This window comes from Parus major, chromosome 24 (genome assembly GCF_001522545.3).
Source record: "Parus major isolate Abel chromosome 24, Parus_major1.1, whole genome shotgun sequence".
Classification (NCBI taxonomy): domain Eukaryota; kingdom Metazoa; phylum Chordata; class Aves; order Passeriformes; family Paridae; genus Parus; species Parus major.
Window position 1 is genome coordinate 2,478,507 of NC_031792.1, and position 14,537 is coordinate 2,493,043.

General features: G+C 49.4%; 1 protein-coding gene across 1 annotated transcript in view; it reads left to right on the forward strand.

Annotated features, from left to right (window-relative positions):
* Nucleotides 1-14,537, forward strand: part of GRIK4 (glutamate ionotropic receptor kainate type subunit 4) — a 112,556-nt gene that overhangs the window by 58,046 nt on the left and 39,973 nt on the right. The window contains exons 5-6 of the mRNA XM_033519702.1: nucleotides 2,746-2,924; nucleotides 5,701-5,754. Coding sequence (XP_033375593.1) covers nucleotides 2,746-2,924; nucleotides 5,701-5,754 — 233 coding nt within the window. The remainder of the gene's footprint in view (nucleotides 1-2,745; nucleotides 2,925-5,700; nucleotides 5,755-14,537) is intronic.

A 14,537-nucleotide genomic window follows, 5' to 3' on the forward strand; every position in this document is an offset into this window, starting at 1 on the left:
AAATGACCCTTAAAGCCAAAGAACTTGGGCCAGCCTAAGTGTAATGCCATGGGGAATGTAAAATGTAATGCCATGAATAGAATTAGATTTGTGTGACTCTGTTTGGTGGCTAGAATAAGGTTATCTGGCTCAGTTTCTCTGTGATGTTCGAGAATTAGCTGGTTTGGGAACTGCTCTGGAAGGTTTTCTGTGATTCCACAGAAATCTTAACCCAAAAATGCAAATAGAGGAGTGCATAGACTATTTTGTAGCTTGTCTGACTGTCAGAGGGGAGGGAATAACACCCAGTGCTTGGGGAGGGTGACCAGGGCACCCTTGTGCACATCCTTGATCTTTATTTTTATTTTCAATATTTTTTATTTTTAAATTCTAACAGCCAGGGAGATGTTTGAAGCAACAGTGTTGGGATTAAAAGCAAGGCTGGATGATGGGAATGTTCTCTTCCCAACCATCCATGTCCAGGACTGCAACCATCAGCAACACTGCAGGTCCTCCATCAGCAGGAGCATTAAACAGGGATGTGGCACTCCAGGAAAGCTCCAGCTCCTGCTTTTCCTCCTTCCCAGGAAGCAGCTGTGGTGCTGAGAGCTCGGGAGCACAGCTGCTCCTGCCAGCTCCGGATGTTTCCATGAGGAAAAATCAAATAATCAAGGTCAGGACTTGCCACAGGCCAGCCTGAACCTCTCTCAGAGCTCCCCACGGGAGTGTTGGAGCAGCAGGTGCCTGGTGCAGCCTCTCTGTCCTCACTTTAGTACTTCAAAGGTGCCAGGAGGAGTCTGCAGGCCTTTGCTGGGGTTCACATCCCTCTGAAGTGCCAGTCTGGCAGCAGCAGCAGCAGCAAGAGTCTCACATCCTCTCGGCATCAAACAAAAGGGAATCTCTGCACACAATAGAGACTTCCCTGCACACAGCAAGAGCAGCTGCAAGCAGGAGGCTTGATGAGGCTACAGGTAGGATCTAACATGCTGGAAATGATAATTTCCTCAAGCTGAAGGTGGAGATCAAATGATTCTTTTTTTTTTTTCCCCTGGTTCCACTTCTTTCTCCCTGTGCCTGATGAGCTTTAGAAAAATTTCCCTGGGTTTCACAGAAGCAGAGTGTGCTGGGATGAGCTGTAAGTAAACTTGGTAGTGTCAGGGCTGTGACTTGCAGCAGCCTGTCTGGTCCCTTGTGGATGTGGAATGAGGTGAAAATAAACTTTCCACGTCCTCGAGGCTCAAATGGAGGGCTTAGGTGAAATTTGCTATTCACTTGGGTTAGAAGACAAAAGAAGTATTCAGGTGAGGTCCTTGTGTGCTCTAAGCAGAGTGAATTCTCTGCCTGGTGAGGGAGGAAAAGGAGCTGATGTGACCCAGAAAAGTCCTGGCACAGCAGTTTTTATAGCCCCTTGCTGTGTTCCTACCTGTACCCAGAGAAGAGGTGAGAGGCAAGGGCATCCTCAGGAGCTCAGAGCAAACTCAGAGTGCTTTAAACCTCTTGCTGTGAACGAGAGGCTCCTCATCTTGGATGTGTCTCTCTTCCTGCACTGCTTTGTTACCTTGTGAAGTGCTGGGAGTCCTTGAGAGCTCCAGCACTGACCCCATCCCGCTGCGTCCCTCCCCTGCCCCTGACCTGCTGGGGAACGAGTGGATTCATGCAGTCAAAAATAAGTCAGGTTAAGAGTAAAACTCTGACTTGAGGGTTAATTTGCCTCTCTACCAGCTGGGATGTGATCCTGCTCGTAGTTGTGTTTCTCCAGCTCAGCTTTCCCCCCCTCTTTTGGGGTTGTCTTCCTGTGGGGATGGGATGTGTGGCTGTGCTGTCTGTGTCTTGCTGATGATTCCATCTGCTGGTCCCTCTGGTCAATCAAACTTGGCAGGAGGTTATTTCTTGATGAAACTCAGCAGCTGGAGAGAAGAGAGACTCTATCAAAGCTGCTTTCTTGACTAACAAAATCTGCAGCAGGAGTTTTGACATCTTATTAGGCTTCAAGACAGCCGTGCTGGAAGGAGCCCTTGACGTGCCCGTCCTTATTTTTGTCACCGTTTTTTTAATGTTGTGTTTTTGCAGTGACCTCCAACTCTCAGCAGAGCTTCTCATCCCCTTGGAAGAGAGCAGCCACCCATCAGAGTGCTCCAGGATCTCCAAAACAGCTGCACCTTCCTGGCCACTTAGTTTGGGAGCTGGAAATGCAAAGGTTGAGGGGGAGGAATAATCCTCCAGTAACCAGAACAATCCCATATGCAGGGAGATAATGGAGACTGTTTTTTGAAGGTCTTATCTCTTCCCAAGAGGAGTTTGGGGCCACTTGTTTTTCTTGGAGAAGAGCTGGAGTAGCTCCATCACTTCTCCTTCCCTGCTGGACAAGCAATGAGTCCTAAATCCTTTCCTCTCTCTTTTTCTGTGGGAACAGATGGAATAGCTCCATCATTTCTCATTCCCTCTTGGACCCAGAATTGAGGGCCAAATCTTCTTCTTTCCACTGTCTTTTTCTGGGAAACAGCGGGAATAACTCCATCATTTCTCATTACTGTTGGACCCAGAATTGAGCTCCAAATCCTTTTCTTTCCACTCTCTGATTGTGGGGAACAGATGGAGTAACTCCATCATTTCTCATTCCCTGCCGGACCACACTCTGAGCCCCAGAACTTCAGTGCACGGACCCAGAACTTCAGGAATGCATCCTGCCATGCATCACTGTGTTCCATGGGAGAACCAGGCCTCAAATTAAAAGGGACTTGTTCTTCTTCTCTCTTTTTCTCAAAGGCCTTTTAAACCTGGAGAAGCTGCTGCGGCAGTTCCTCATTTCCAAGGACACGCTGTCGGTGCGGATGCTGGATGACAGCCGGGACCCCACCCCGCTCCTGAAGGAGATCCGGGACGACAAGACAGCCACCATCATCGTCCATGCCAACGCCTCCATGTCCCACACCATCCTGCAGAAGGTGAGTGTCCACCCCCTGCTCCCCCCAGCCCCATTTCCAAAAGGGACAATTCCCTCAGCAGCGCTGGCAATGGGCTCTGCCCCAATTTCCAGGGCTGGATCTGTGCAAGAGATGGTTTCATTGCTCTGAGGGGATGTGTTTGCTCTCCACAAGTGGTGTTGCCATCAGAGAGCTGTGAAGGGCTGCTCAACTCTCTGAAATGACTCTTGTGCCTCCTTTTTCCCCACCCATTATGTGTCTAACTTTTTCCTTCTTTTTATTTTTATTGTCTTATTAACTGAGATTTTATTTTAATCCTGTTTATTTTTAAATGGTCTCTGGCTGCAGTTCCTAGCACTTGTTTTGATAGCCCGCTTCACAATTGAGCAGTGGCTCCAGATGGAGCAGTTTCCCCACATCCTGGAGGGAACAAGAAGCACATTCCTGAAGGGAGGCAGGTTCCAAGCACTGGGATCTCCCTGGCTGGTGCAGGCATTCCACACTGTCCTGGCTGTTCTAGCATGGAATGTGTCATCCAAAGGCCTTGCCTGTGTCAGATTTATCTCTGATGACATCCAGCAGGGATCTTTTTATCACTCCTCTCTCCCCTCAAAAGGTTTTTATTCCACTACATGCAATTTTCATTTCTAAATAGACAGTCTGGGGGGATTTTTTGGGGTTGTCTACTCAGTGGGGGTTTTTTGGTGTGTTTTTTTCCCCCTTTTTCCCCTCTTTCTGCCTGGCTGCTGAGGGCTGTCCCCCTCCTCTGTTGCTATAGTGACTTCCCACAGGCTCCCAGCAGCTCTCTCCAGGCACCCACATCTCCCTGCCCAGCTCCAGCCTCCTTCTGCCACCACTGAGAAATGCCAGAAATTGCCAGCATTTCCCAGTAAAACCCAATTCTTCCAGCTAGAGGACCATAGGAATGGAGGGTGGTAAATAAAGAGTCCTGATCTGGCAACTTCTTGCACTTTGGGAGGCTGGAAAGTGTTTGATTGATAGAGGTGGAGCCAGGGGTGGTGGTGCTGAGCATCAGGTGAATCCACGTCCTGTCCCACGGGGCAGCAGCGGCAGGAGAAACGCTCTGTGGGTTTGCTGGGTCTGTCCCAGGAGAGCAGCCCTGTTCAGGGAGAGGAATGCAGAGTTTCTCATCCCTCAGCCTCCACAGATGGGCTGGAGACACATGGATGATTCCCAGATTCCCAGCTGCCAGGGCCAGGTGAACGGATGGGAGAGGCGCTCCCAGGCGCCGCTTTGCTGCTCACCTTGATTTTCTGCCCTTGAAAGCAAACACTCTGACCTCAAAGTGGGTCACAGGGAGAGCTGGCATTGTCACTGTCCCCAGGAAGGGGTGAGGAGGGGGAATTGGTGCCAGGCTTTGCTGCGGAGGGGGTGAAAAATGAGGCAAATGGAGCAAAGGGCTTTGCTGTGTCTGTTGTGCCACCCTGGCGAGGGACAGGGTGACAGTGTGCAGCCAGGGAGCTGGGCACAGCCAGGCCTGAGCCACCAGCCACGGTGGTGGCCTCAGATTTGCACAGGAACAGGTGAAAGGCAGGAAAAGGGAGAGGTGCAATCCAAGCTGTCTCTTTCTGTCTTTCCTCCCCTCGCTTTCTGCTGTCGCAGCTTTTGGGAGGGATAAAAAGGGACTCACACCAGGAGGTGCTGCCTTTGGTCCTTCCCTCTTTGCCTCCCGTTCCTCTGTGTGGTCTGGACTGCTGGGAAAACCTCTTTGCCAGGGTCTGGAAGCTTGATTTGAGACCAGCTGTGCTTGGCAGTGGAACAGAGGCTTCCAGGAGCATCTGCAGATTAATGCCCCACTTTTCTGAGCATCTGTTCCCACAACCAACTCCTTGTGTAGTGAGAATTTTGGGAAAGGGCTTCAGTTATCTGCTCTGTGATCTCTAGAACAGATCATCCCCATGGAAAATTCCATGTCCTTCCCTCTGCATCCCTGGATACTTTTGCCCTGTTTTCTTCTATTTCTGTGGCCAGCACAGCCCTGTCTCAATTCTGAAGCGCAGCCTGAGTTACTGGGTCTCATCCATGCTCATTAATTTGTGGGATTTGAGCCCAAACCTGACTGATAAAACTGGAAAACCACCAGTGGCTTGATTGTCCTTTTGCTGTAGCTCCCAAGAGCTTTCTGTCTCTGTCATGGTGTTTGTGGTGGAAGGGACAAGCCTGGAGCTCTCAGCTGCTCTTCTCCTTTGTTATGTCCCAAAACAGGAGCAAAGCAGCATCCACACACAAAGCAAAAATTCTATTTTTTTCCCTCCAAAAACATCATGGAATTCCTCATCCTGAGGGGTTCTGGAGCTCTCAGGAGTGAGGCTGCAGGACCCCCCTCACCTTTCCAGTGTCTCTATGGACCATTGGGGTCTGTCAGGGGTTCAAAAGCTGTTCTGCTGGGAGCTCAAAAGCTGATTTCCACAGACATCTTCCTCAGAGTTTGTCCTTGCATGGATTCACCTGCAGGAATCCCTGAATTCCATCTCAGAATGCTGTGGAGAGAGCAGGGATGCTCCCAGGGGTCAGGAGATGGGTCATTTCTCTCTGTGCAGGTTCTTTGTCAGGGCTGTTGTGGGCAGGAGACCCCAGGTGGGCTCAGTCCTGCTGAAAAATTGCTTCCCCAGACCTGAATTTCCCAGGTCCAAGCGTGCTGCTGTGTCCCACTCTCCTTTCCTGCAGGGAGAGATAAGCCTGAAAAAGCAAGATGTGGCCCTGGCTCTGCCTTGCTGGAGTGGAGATTGGAGATTGTCAGGCTCTGGTTTAATCTCTTTTTTCCTCTCCTTCACAGGCAGCTGAACTGGGGATGGCATCTGCCTATTACACCTATATCTTCACTAATCTGGTAAGGAGTTTTTCCCAGCTTTTCCTGCCATTTCAATGGGAGCTGATCCCCCTGACCCACGGGATCCTTGGGCAGAGCTGTGTCGGGGAGGGAGGGAGGCAGGGATGTCACCTGCTGCCTGGAATCAAAAGGCAAAACCTTTCCAAATAATATCAAAAATAGTAATCCCAAAAGCAGATCTGTAGCAAAAGCTTCCTGTGCACTCATGGCATCAGATTTCCACAGCTTTTATCAGGTTAATTAATTAGTTCTTCTAACAGGTACATCCAACAAGAGAGCAGTTGCCCCAGCAACCCACCCTTGGGTCTGCCCATCAGAGTTGTTCTGTGTCTTGTTAGGTCTCTTAAATTCTGCTGCAAAACAAGATGCCCTCGTTAGGAATTCCTGTTGTTAAAATCAGACAAACCAGAATTTCAAGGATGTTTTAGGAATGGTTGGCTTATTGTTCTAAAATGTGAGGAAGGGCAGGAAAACTGCTAGAAACTCTCCAGCTACATATTAAAAAGCTACAAGGTTATAAACACATGAAAAATATGTAAAAAGTCTTCAGACATCATTCCTGGAAAGCTGGGAAGGTCTCTGGGAGGTGGAAAAGAATTGGTGCAGCATCCAAAGGCAGGAATTGTGGACATTGTGACAGGAGCTGGTGCAATGAGATGGACAAGTTTTTGGGAAGCTCCAGCAGATGGGTGGGTCCTGATTGTCCTGATTGTCCTGATTTTCCTGATTTGTGGGGGTTATGCTGGTGTTGTCACCCCTCTCAGGCCCATTCCCTGTGCTGGAAAAGGCCAGGGATGAGCATCTGGAAGGCATCACAGCCCTGTGGCTGCGCTGCTCCCCAGGACAAAGGAGGGATGACCCCATAAATGCTGAGAGCAGGGGGTATCTCCAGTACGGTGCTTTGGCTTTATGGCCAGGAAGAACATTAATGTTAAACCCCTCAGTGCTGTGCTGAACAAGGAGTGATGGGCTGAGGCAGCAGAGGGGGAAATGCAAAATAAACAGTGGAGAAACCTCTGTTGCTGCAGCAGCTGCAGGGCTGCCATGGGGCGTGGGGAGGTGCCAGCAGGAGAGCAGGAACCCGGCTGTCAGTGCTGCTGTGGGGCTGATGGAAACCTGGGGGATTAAGTGGAGCTGCCTCCCAGCCCAAGTGATTCTCCTATTCTCTAATTTCTATTAATGCTTCTGGCAGGGAAGCCGAGAGCTGAATCACACTTTGTGTTTGGGTGGGAGACAGACGGGAAGGGACGGAGCCAAACGTGTGGGCAGGAGAGCTGGAGAGGAGAGGAGCAGGGGAAGGAGGGAAATGGAGGGGTTGGGAGCAATTGGGACACAGAATGGAGAAGGGATAAGGGGAAGGAGGTGTCAGAGAGAGAGAAATGCAAGGAATAGAAAAGGCCACGAGGCTCCTGGCTGGACAACACTTGGGTTCCTGCTCAGTGTTCAATCCATGGTCAGTCCAGCAAGACAAACTTCACTGATCCTGTTCATGGAATGAGCAGGACAGGCAGAGGAAGGGATGTTCCTGCAGGGCTCAGGCAGAGATGGGGCCTGGGGGTCATGGCTTGTGCCCCAAGTCACGGTGGCATTGGCAGAGCTGCTGAGGGACGATGCCAGACCTGCCCAAACACAGCCATTCCCACTCCCAGGAAGCATTTCCAGTGCTCCCAACAGCTGCTCCTCTTCCACTTTGCCCTCCCCAGCCCATTCCCTGTCCCACAGAGCAGGGCTGGGCACACAGGGAGCGATTTCCACCTGCACATCACCAGCTCAGAGGAGTCTGCTCAGGGATGCTGCTCTAAAAATGAAGCTCCCACCTCCAGCCCCACCCCAGTCCTGAGCATGGGTGTGATTAAACACTTGCTGGAGGTGAAATTTGCCTTTCAAACCCATTGATCTCCTGGAATGCAGCTATGGCAGGTGAGAAAGAAATGAGTTTTGTTGCAATTTGCTCTCTCTCAGGGTATTAATCTGTTTATCAAGGTTATTTTACCACTCTGTCCAAAAGCCCAGCCCTTAGCAGAACTAACTGGATTTTTGGCAGGGATCATTATGGAAAGGTGACATCAGACAAAACCTGGGCAGATGGAAGAGATGTTTAAGGAAATTAGTAATATTTAAATGGGGGTTGGAGATGGGAGTGAGCAATTTAGGCTCATAAATCTGGAGGGATTATCAAGCTCCTAATGAACCCTCTGAGGTTCTGCAATCACTGCCTAATAGAAAAGATAAAATCACAGTGAACTACTGTCAAGGGGAGCAAGCAAAAAGATGGCTTAAATGGAGAGAGAACCCATCAGAAAAGGGAACAGAGACTGTAGAGCACTGAGCTGCTTGGAGATGGAAAAATATCTCAGGCAAAAAAGAAAAAAAGAGGAGAAAATAGGATAAAATGCTGAATTAAACACCTGCCCTGCAGCTCTAGAGGGGAGTTCTGTTTCTGTCTTTTAGCATTAATTTTATTTAATAAGCACATCCCAGCCGACAGCTCTTGGTGTGGTGCAGCTCTGCTCTCTGTGAGCGTCAGAGGAGGGAATTATCTGTGTGCTGGGGCACAGGAGGGGATTTTTGGGGGTGATGTCCCCTCTGTCCCAGCCTGGTGGCTGCAGGGAGTGGCACCAGTGCTCTCCCAGTAGATCACTGGAGCAGATGAGGAGGAACCCTCAGCCCCTGACACATTTCCATGGGAGCCGAGGCGAGCAGCCCAAAGTAAAAATATCCACAGGCTCCTTTCCTGCGTGCAAATTCATTATCAGGCTCCTTCAGCAGCTCCAGGGACCTGATTTTGTCTGCAGCAGCAGCCTGGCAAATTTTCCAGGAGTCCTAATGGAACTCTCAGGTCTGGTGCATTTTTCTTCCCCACATCCATCACCTGTGTTTGGGCAGCCCTCCTGTCCTCCATCCCCTGCCAAAAAATCCCCATCCAACCCAAATTTCTCCCTGGCATCTCCACGTGGTGATGATTCCCTTGCTCTGGGAATTTTGGGAGGGATGAAATTCCCTGAGGAGGTGCAGGGGTGATCTCAGAGCTGTTCATCATCCCTTCCCCTCACCCTGGCAGGGCTGGCTGGGTCTCCACAGAGCTCATGGCCATGTGAAGGGGCAATGATGTGCATAATGATAATAATAATAATAATAATAATAATAATAATGCACAAATAAACCATTGCAAGCAGACTGCTGTGCATTGAAGAAAATGTTCCTTCCAGCACTGGAAATCCCTGAAATCAGCAGCACAGAGTAGGAGGGGAGTTGGATGCCTCCAAAACCCCACGCTACAATTAATTCTTTTAGCTTATTAATTCTTTGTAGCTTGTTGGATTTTGTCTTTTTATTTTTTTCCCCTCTGTGTTTGGTTCATTGTTATTTTTTTTTAATAACGTTCGGACCTCAGGCTGGGTTTAAATTTCAAAATATTTGTCAAGGAGATTAGATGGGAATAATTGAAACAATTAAAATTATTACTGTAAGGGGGAAGGTGTAAAGGAGGTTTCCCAGTGCCTTAAGTCAGGCAGGGCAATTCACTGGGTGCAGTTTTGTTCCCTGACAGAACTGTGTGCAGGTGTTGCTGCTGATAAAACAGCTGCTGTGTTCAACTCCTACAGACCAGATAAATCAGTTCGGGTTTGGGGTTTGTTTTTTGGTGTTTTTTTGTCTTGTTTCCTGCTTTCTCTTCTTTGTTTGGTGATTTATAAAGAGGTCTTCATGCAGGACGAGGTTTTCAAAGCTGAATTGTCAGCCTGGAGCTGGAACTGGAGGGGAAATTGGTGTCCAAATCCCCCAGAGAGTGTCACACGTTTCTGCTGGAGCTTGTCAGCAGGGTGACATCCCTTGCAAAGAAGGGATGATGTCAGATCAAGCAGAGGGACAGGGAACTACAGATCAGGCTTTGACCAGGGTTTAGCTTTTGTGAAATTACCTTATTTTGGTGAAATAATCTTCTTTTTCTCCCTGAGCTCCAGCACAGGCCGTGGTGTTTGGCCTTTCTGCTGCCAGGGGCACCTCCCTGTCCCCCTTGGCCAGGTGAGGAAGGCAGAGTCTCTCGTTACCCTGTGACAAATGTCCCCTCTCAGCCCAGCCAGCCCTCCTGGTTCCCAGCAGCTGATGTGAAGTGTTCTGGAGAGCCCCGATCATTGCTGGGATTTATGGATCATATTTTCACTGGCATGTGGTAGCAGGGCAAACAAATCAGGCTTTTGCAAGGCTGCCAAAGCAATTTCTCCTCGTTCTAGTTAGCATGAGGGAAGGAGGATTTAGACAAAGCAGTGACTGTTCCTCCCTGCCTTTCACTGCCTTTACTTCTTTACTTACTGACCAGATCTCTGTGCTTGATTCCCAATTTTTGGGTTAATCATTCTCTCAGATACATCCCAGCTTTTCTGAGGTGAGGGCAAATCTCTCTCTTTCTCTCTGCCCTACTTCCTACCCCTTTTTTTCCCCAAGAGCTGTGTTTTTTCAAGTCCCAGCATTCAGCACTTGACCTCTCTGTGGATTTGTCTCTCTCCAAATCTCGGGCTCCCTGCAGAAAAGTTGAGGTTTGGGCAGTGTATTTTCCTAAAAGTGCTCTCATTTGAAGAACAGCCTCCAAAATTTAACAGCTGGCCTTGCATGAGGAGCTTCAAGACCCTGTAAGGCACATCAGTGGTGTTTTTTTGGAAGAGAAATCTAATTACAGATACAAATATGCTTCCCCTGAATTGTGCCTGAGCTCACTGTGGTCACAGCTTCTCTTTCCCTGCCTGAATGGCCAACTAGCATTGCCTTGAGTACATCTACCCCATCCACTTACCTGCTCAAATTGTTGCTGTGATGACTTTTTTCCACTTTTTTTTCCTCCTTGAGAAATTGATTTTTACATGTGGCCCATTAGAAACTTATTGACTCCGTCGATAGTTTTTAAATAAATGGAGCCTTTCAGGAAAGCATAGAAAGCACTTAACATAATATTGTCCACTTGAGTAAACAAATAAATGTGTTCTGAGCAGAGCTTTGGAATGATTTACAGGCTTGGCAGCTCGGCTCTGAGGGCAGCAGGATCCAGAGAGCAAAAGGCAGGAATTTTTTCCACCTCTAACTGAGGAGGTTGGTGAAGGACGGGAGATTTAGATGGGATATCAGGAAGAAATTCTTCCTGTGAGGGTGAGGTGAGGCCCTGGCACAGGATGCACAGAGAGGCTGTGGCTGCCCCTGGATCCCTGGAAGTGTCCAAGGCCAGGTTGGACAGGGTTTGGAGCAGCCTGGGATGTGGGAAGGTGTCAGGGTGGAATGGGATGCTGTTAATGTCCCTTCCAACCCAGACCATTCCTGTGTCTCTAAGAGCTGAGCTGCCAGCCAGAAATCCCTCACTGTTTTTCACTCTGCACCTCAGTTTCCTGCTCTGTTTTCCAGGCATAATAACTCCAAGGCAGGATTTGCCCCGGGGTTTTCCACAGTGACCAGCCCAGTGTGAGGAGCAGTGTTGGGCTGTCCCAGAGTGACACGGGCAGGACAGGAGGGACAATTCCCTCCCAAATTCCCACCCTCACATGGCACTGTCAGACACAAAATGATTCACACAGATGCAGCTCAAGGTGTGGTGAAAGAAGAAGAGTTTATTTGTTCTTTCAGTATTTATAGGTTTTTGACAATGACCAGGGATTGGATGGTCAGGTCACCACCTTCCCAACCACACTGGCTGTGAGAGACATCCATCAAAAGGCAAATCTTTAATGGAATGTATAAACACCTATGTTTATAGTTACCTTCCTGGGAAAATGGCTAGAAATTATGAAAACAGTTTTGAAAGGCCTGATTCTCAGGGTGACACTCACAAGGAGCCCTGGAGCCAGCTGAGGTGGGAGAGGGCTCGTGAGTGCAGAACCTGGTCGGGATCAGCTGATTCTCCATCCAGACCTTCAAAACGAGACTTGCAGCGAGCAACACGCTTGTTCCTGATGGCTTTATGTCCCTAATGGAACAGGGACTGTATCCTGCAGATCTGATCATAACTCACACCCAGCCACGCTGGAAAATCCAATCTCACGGGCTCAGCATCGCAGGGCTCGGCTCTGTGGCTTTTATTAGCCAGTGACCTCGAGGTGGGGTCATCCCACGGGGTTTGTGAGCTGCTGTAAAGTGAGAGTGCAGGTCGAGTGCTGCAGGAAGCCGGGGAGTGACTTCATCTTCTGATAACTCCTCCAGCGCCGTCTCCCAGGGAACCCCGTGGAATTCAATTAGCTAATGTGTGCCTAGCACTGGGAAAATATAGAAGCACAGGAATTGCCAAGTGTTGTTATTTAACAGCTCACATTTTGTGGTTGCAGCCCTGTAGTAGCAGTCACAAAATCTACACCGTAATTGCCTGCTGGTGCCTGCTGCCGAATTTGCAGCGATCGGAGCAAGGCCTGGGGATTTTTCTCTCTGTGAAAAAGTTCATTAATTTTGGCTGCAGATCCTCTGGGTCTAATTTTTTTACTGAGCTCTCTTGAAACAGAATATTGACATGTGGTGGGTGTTTTAAAAAACAGAGTGGAAAGAGGGGGAGGAATTCAGGCAGGCAGGATTTGTGTCCCTGAAATTCACCTTGGTTCCTGGTGGTCTTCTCTGTGTCTCATCGAGATTGAGGGCCAAGTTTTGGGCCAAGTTTGGGAATGGCAATTACTGCAATTCCTCCAGTGTAGAGAGAGGGATTCCCAGTGGAATGGGAGGAAATGAGGGAGCTGCTGTTTGCACCCGACTTTTTGATGGCATTTTCTGGAGGCCTGTGGTTACAAAGCTGTGTTTGCACAGGTGGAGGAGGCTGGGAGTCCCCTCTTAAACAGGATTTTCCTAATGGCTCTTTGCTCTTACTGCATTGCCAATCTTGTACCCTGCAAAAGCTCCAGCCAGCACTGAGGCTGAGGGAGAGTAACTCCAGGAGGATAAAAAGGCAGCTGGGTAAGTGTTTTGTGTAGGAATCAACTTCACTGTGTCTCAGAGAGAAATCCTTGGCTCTCCATCTGAAAACACCCCTGAGATCAGGGGTTTTCCATCATTTGTCCTGCCCGTGTTTGCATCTTGCAGCGTGGGAGGAGGGCAGGAAGGCTGGGAAATCAGCTGAGAGGTGCAGGTCTGGAACAGAAAATGAGCTTTTGTTTGCAAAACGTGAGCTGGGAAATGTCAAGCGAGGAGAATGAGTGTGAAAAGGTAAAAAGAAAAGCCCAGAAAAGGGACAGGAGCTGAGCTGGCAGCTCCGGGAGTATCGGGATGCTCTCACCCCTCTGCCCTCTGCAGCAAAGCCTGACCTTACCAAATCTCTCTTATCTCACTGCAAATGAAGTGTGTCCCCCTAGGGTGGTTTTTCTCCATCTCATTGCATAGGCAGCTCACGGCTCATTTCCTCCTCACCCGGCTCTGCTCATGGATGGGAAGGGATTGGAGCTGGAGCAGAGGGAAGGGACAGGGAGCAGTGGGTGGAAGGGGTCGGGTACAGGCCGTGCCACCCCTGTGTGTCACAGAGGTGATGCTGAATGGATGTGACAAGCACAGAAATGGGGTTTTCTGCAGCTGGAGGCTTGGAAAAATGGATATGGAGAGGGCTGGCTGTAGGAAAAGAGCAAAACTTGCACTGATGCCTGGGGAAGGCTGAGCTAGGGCAGAGGCTGGACAGATTTCAGGATAAAACAGGGATTTATTGAAAGGCCCTAAAGGACACACCTTGGGCACTACAAGAGCCTGGCCAGGGCTGCACCCAAGATGGACCAAAAAATGGTCACAAAATGGGTGATTGGTCACGAGATCTCACATTTTTATAAGTTTTGGTCCATCTGCATATTGGGGTGAATTGTCCAGTCCCAGCTGCAGGTTATGGAGTCCCATCCTTGTTTTCCCTCTCCAGCCCAGCGCTGTTCCTGCTTTTGGGCCTGGAACTTGTAATGATTGTCCTTGGTATCAGCTGGAAAAGGAATTGTTTTGTCTGCCCAGTCTGTGAAGAGAGCTCACTGACACTTCATGTGAGGCTGCACACCTGGGCACCAGAGAATATGAAAAATATAAAAGCTAAAACTTAAGGCATCATCACAAAGCAGCCAGTGGTGATGGGAGCTGGGTAAAGCTGCTGGTAATGTTTGAAGCAGAGCAAATGATTGGCTCTGGGGGAGCCTGTCGGGGTCTGGCTGTGCTGGTTAACAGGCAGAGAGTTCTGGCAGCTGCCTCGGGGCATGGAATTTACCCAGAGCAAGTGGGAAAGGGACCCTTCAGGGGCTGGTTCTGACCATGGCACAGCCAGTCAGGCCAGCAGGACCTGGGGGTTCAGCTCTGTGGCTGTGCCTGGGTGAATCTCACCCCTGCCTCAGTTTCCCCACGTGAAGTGAGACCACCTCATTCCCTCACCCAATAATTGCTTATTTAAAGATCAGAGCATAACAAAACCTCCAAGTTCAAAAGCCTGGAAATGTTTCCAGGGGAGAAAAGGCACAATAAATAAATCAAGGCACTAATTTCAGCTGCCCCAAGGCTGGGGCAGGCTGGCACAAGATGAAACCTTGAATTTCATGGCTGTTGGAGTACAAAACATCTCATTTTCCTCCTGGATATCCCAAAGCCAAGAGGGCAGTGGGGCAGCTGTTTGCCTGGTGCCCTGCACGATTTGCCTCAGGGCTCTGGCTTCGAGAGAGGATTTTACAGGGGTTGAGCATCCCTCCTGCTGCTCTGCCTGCAGCCAGCATCTCCTCAGGCCCAGCTCCTGACAGGATGCAGGGTGAATGGATCACCTGTCAGCAAGGCAGGGGGACAATATCATTCAAATGAATCAATAGTTCACAGGC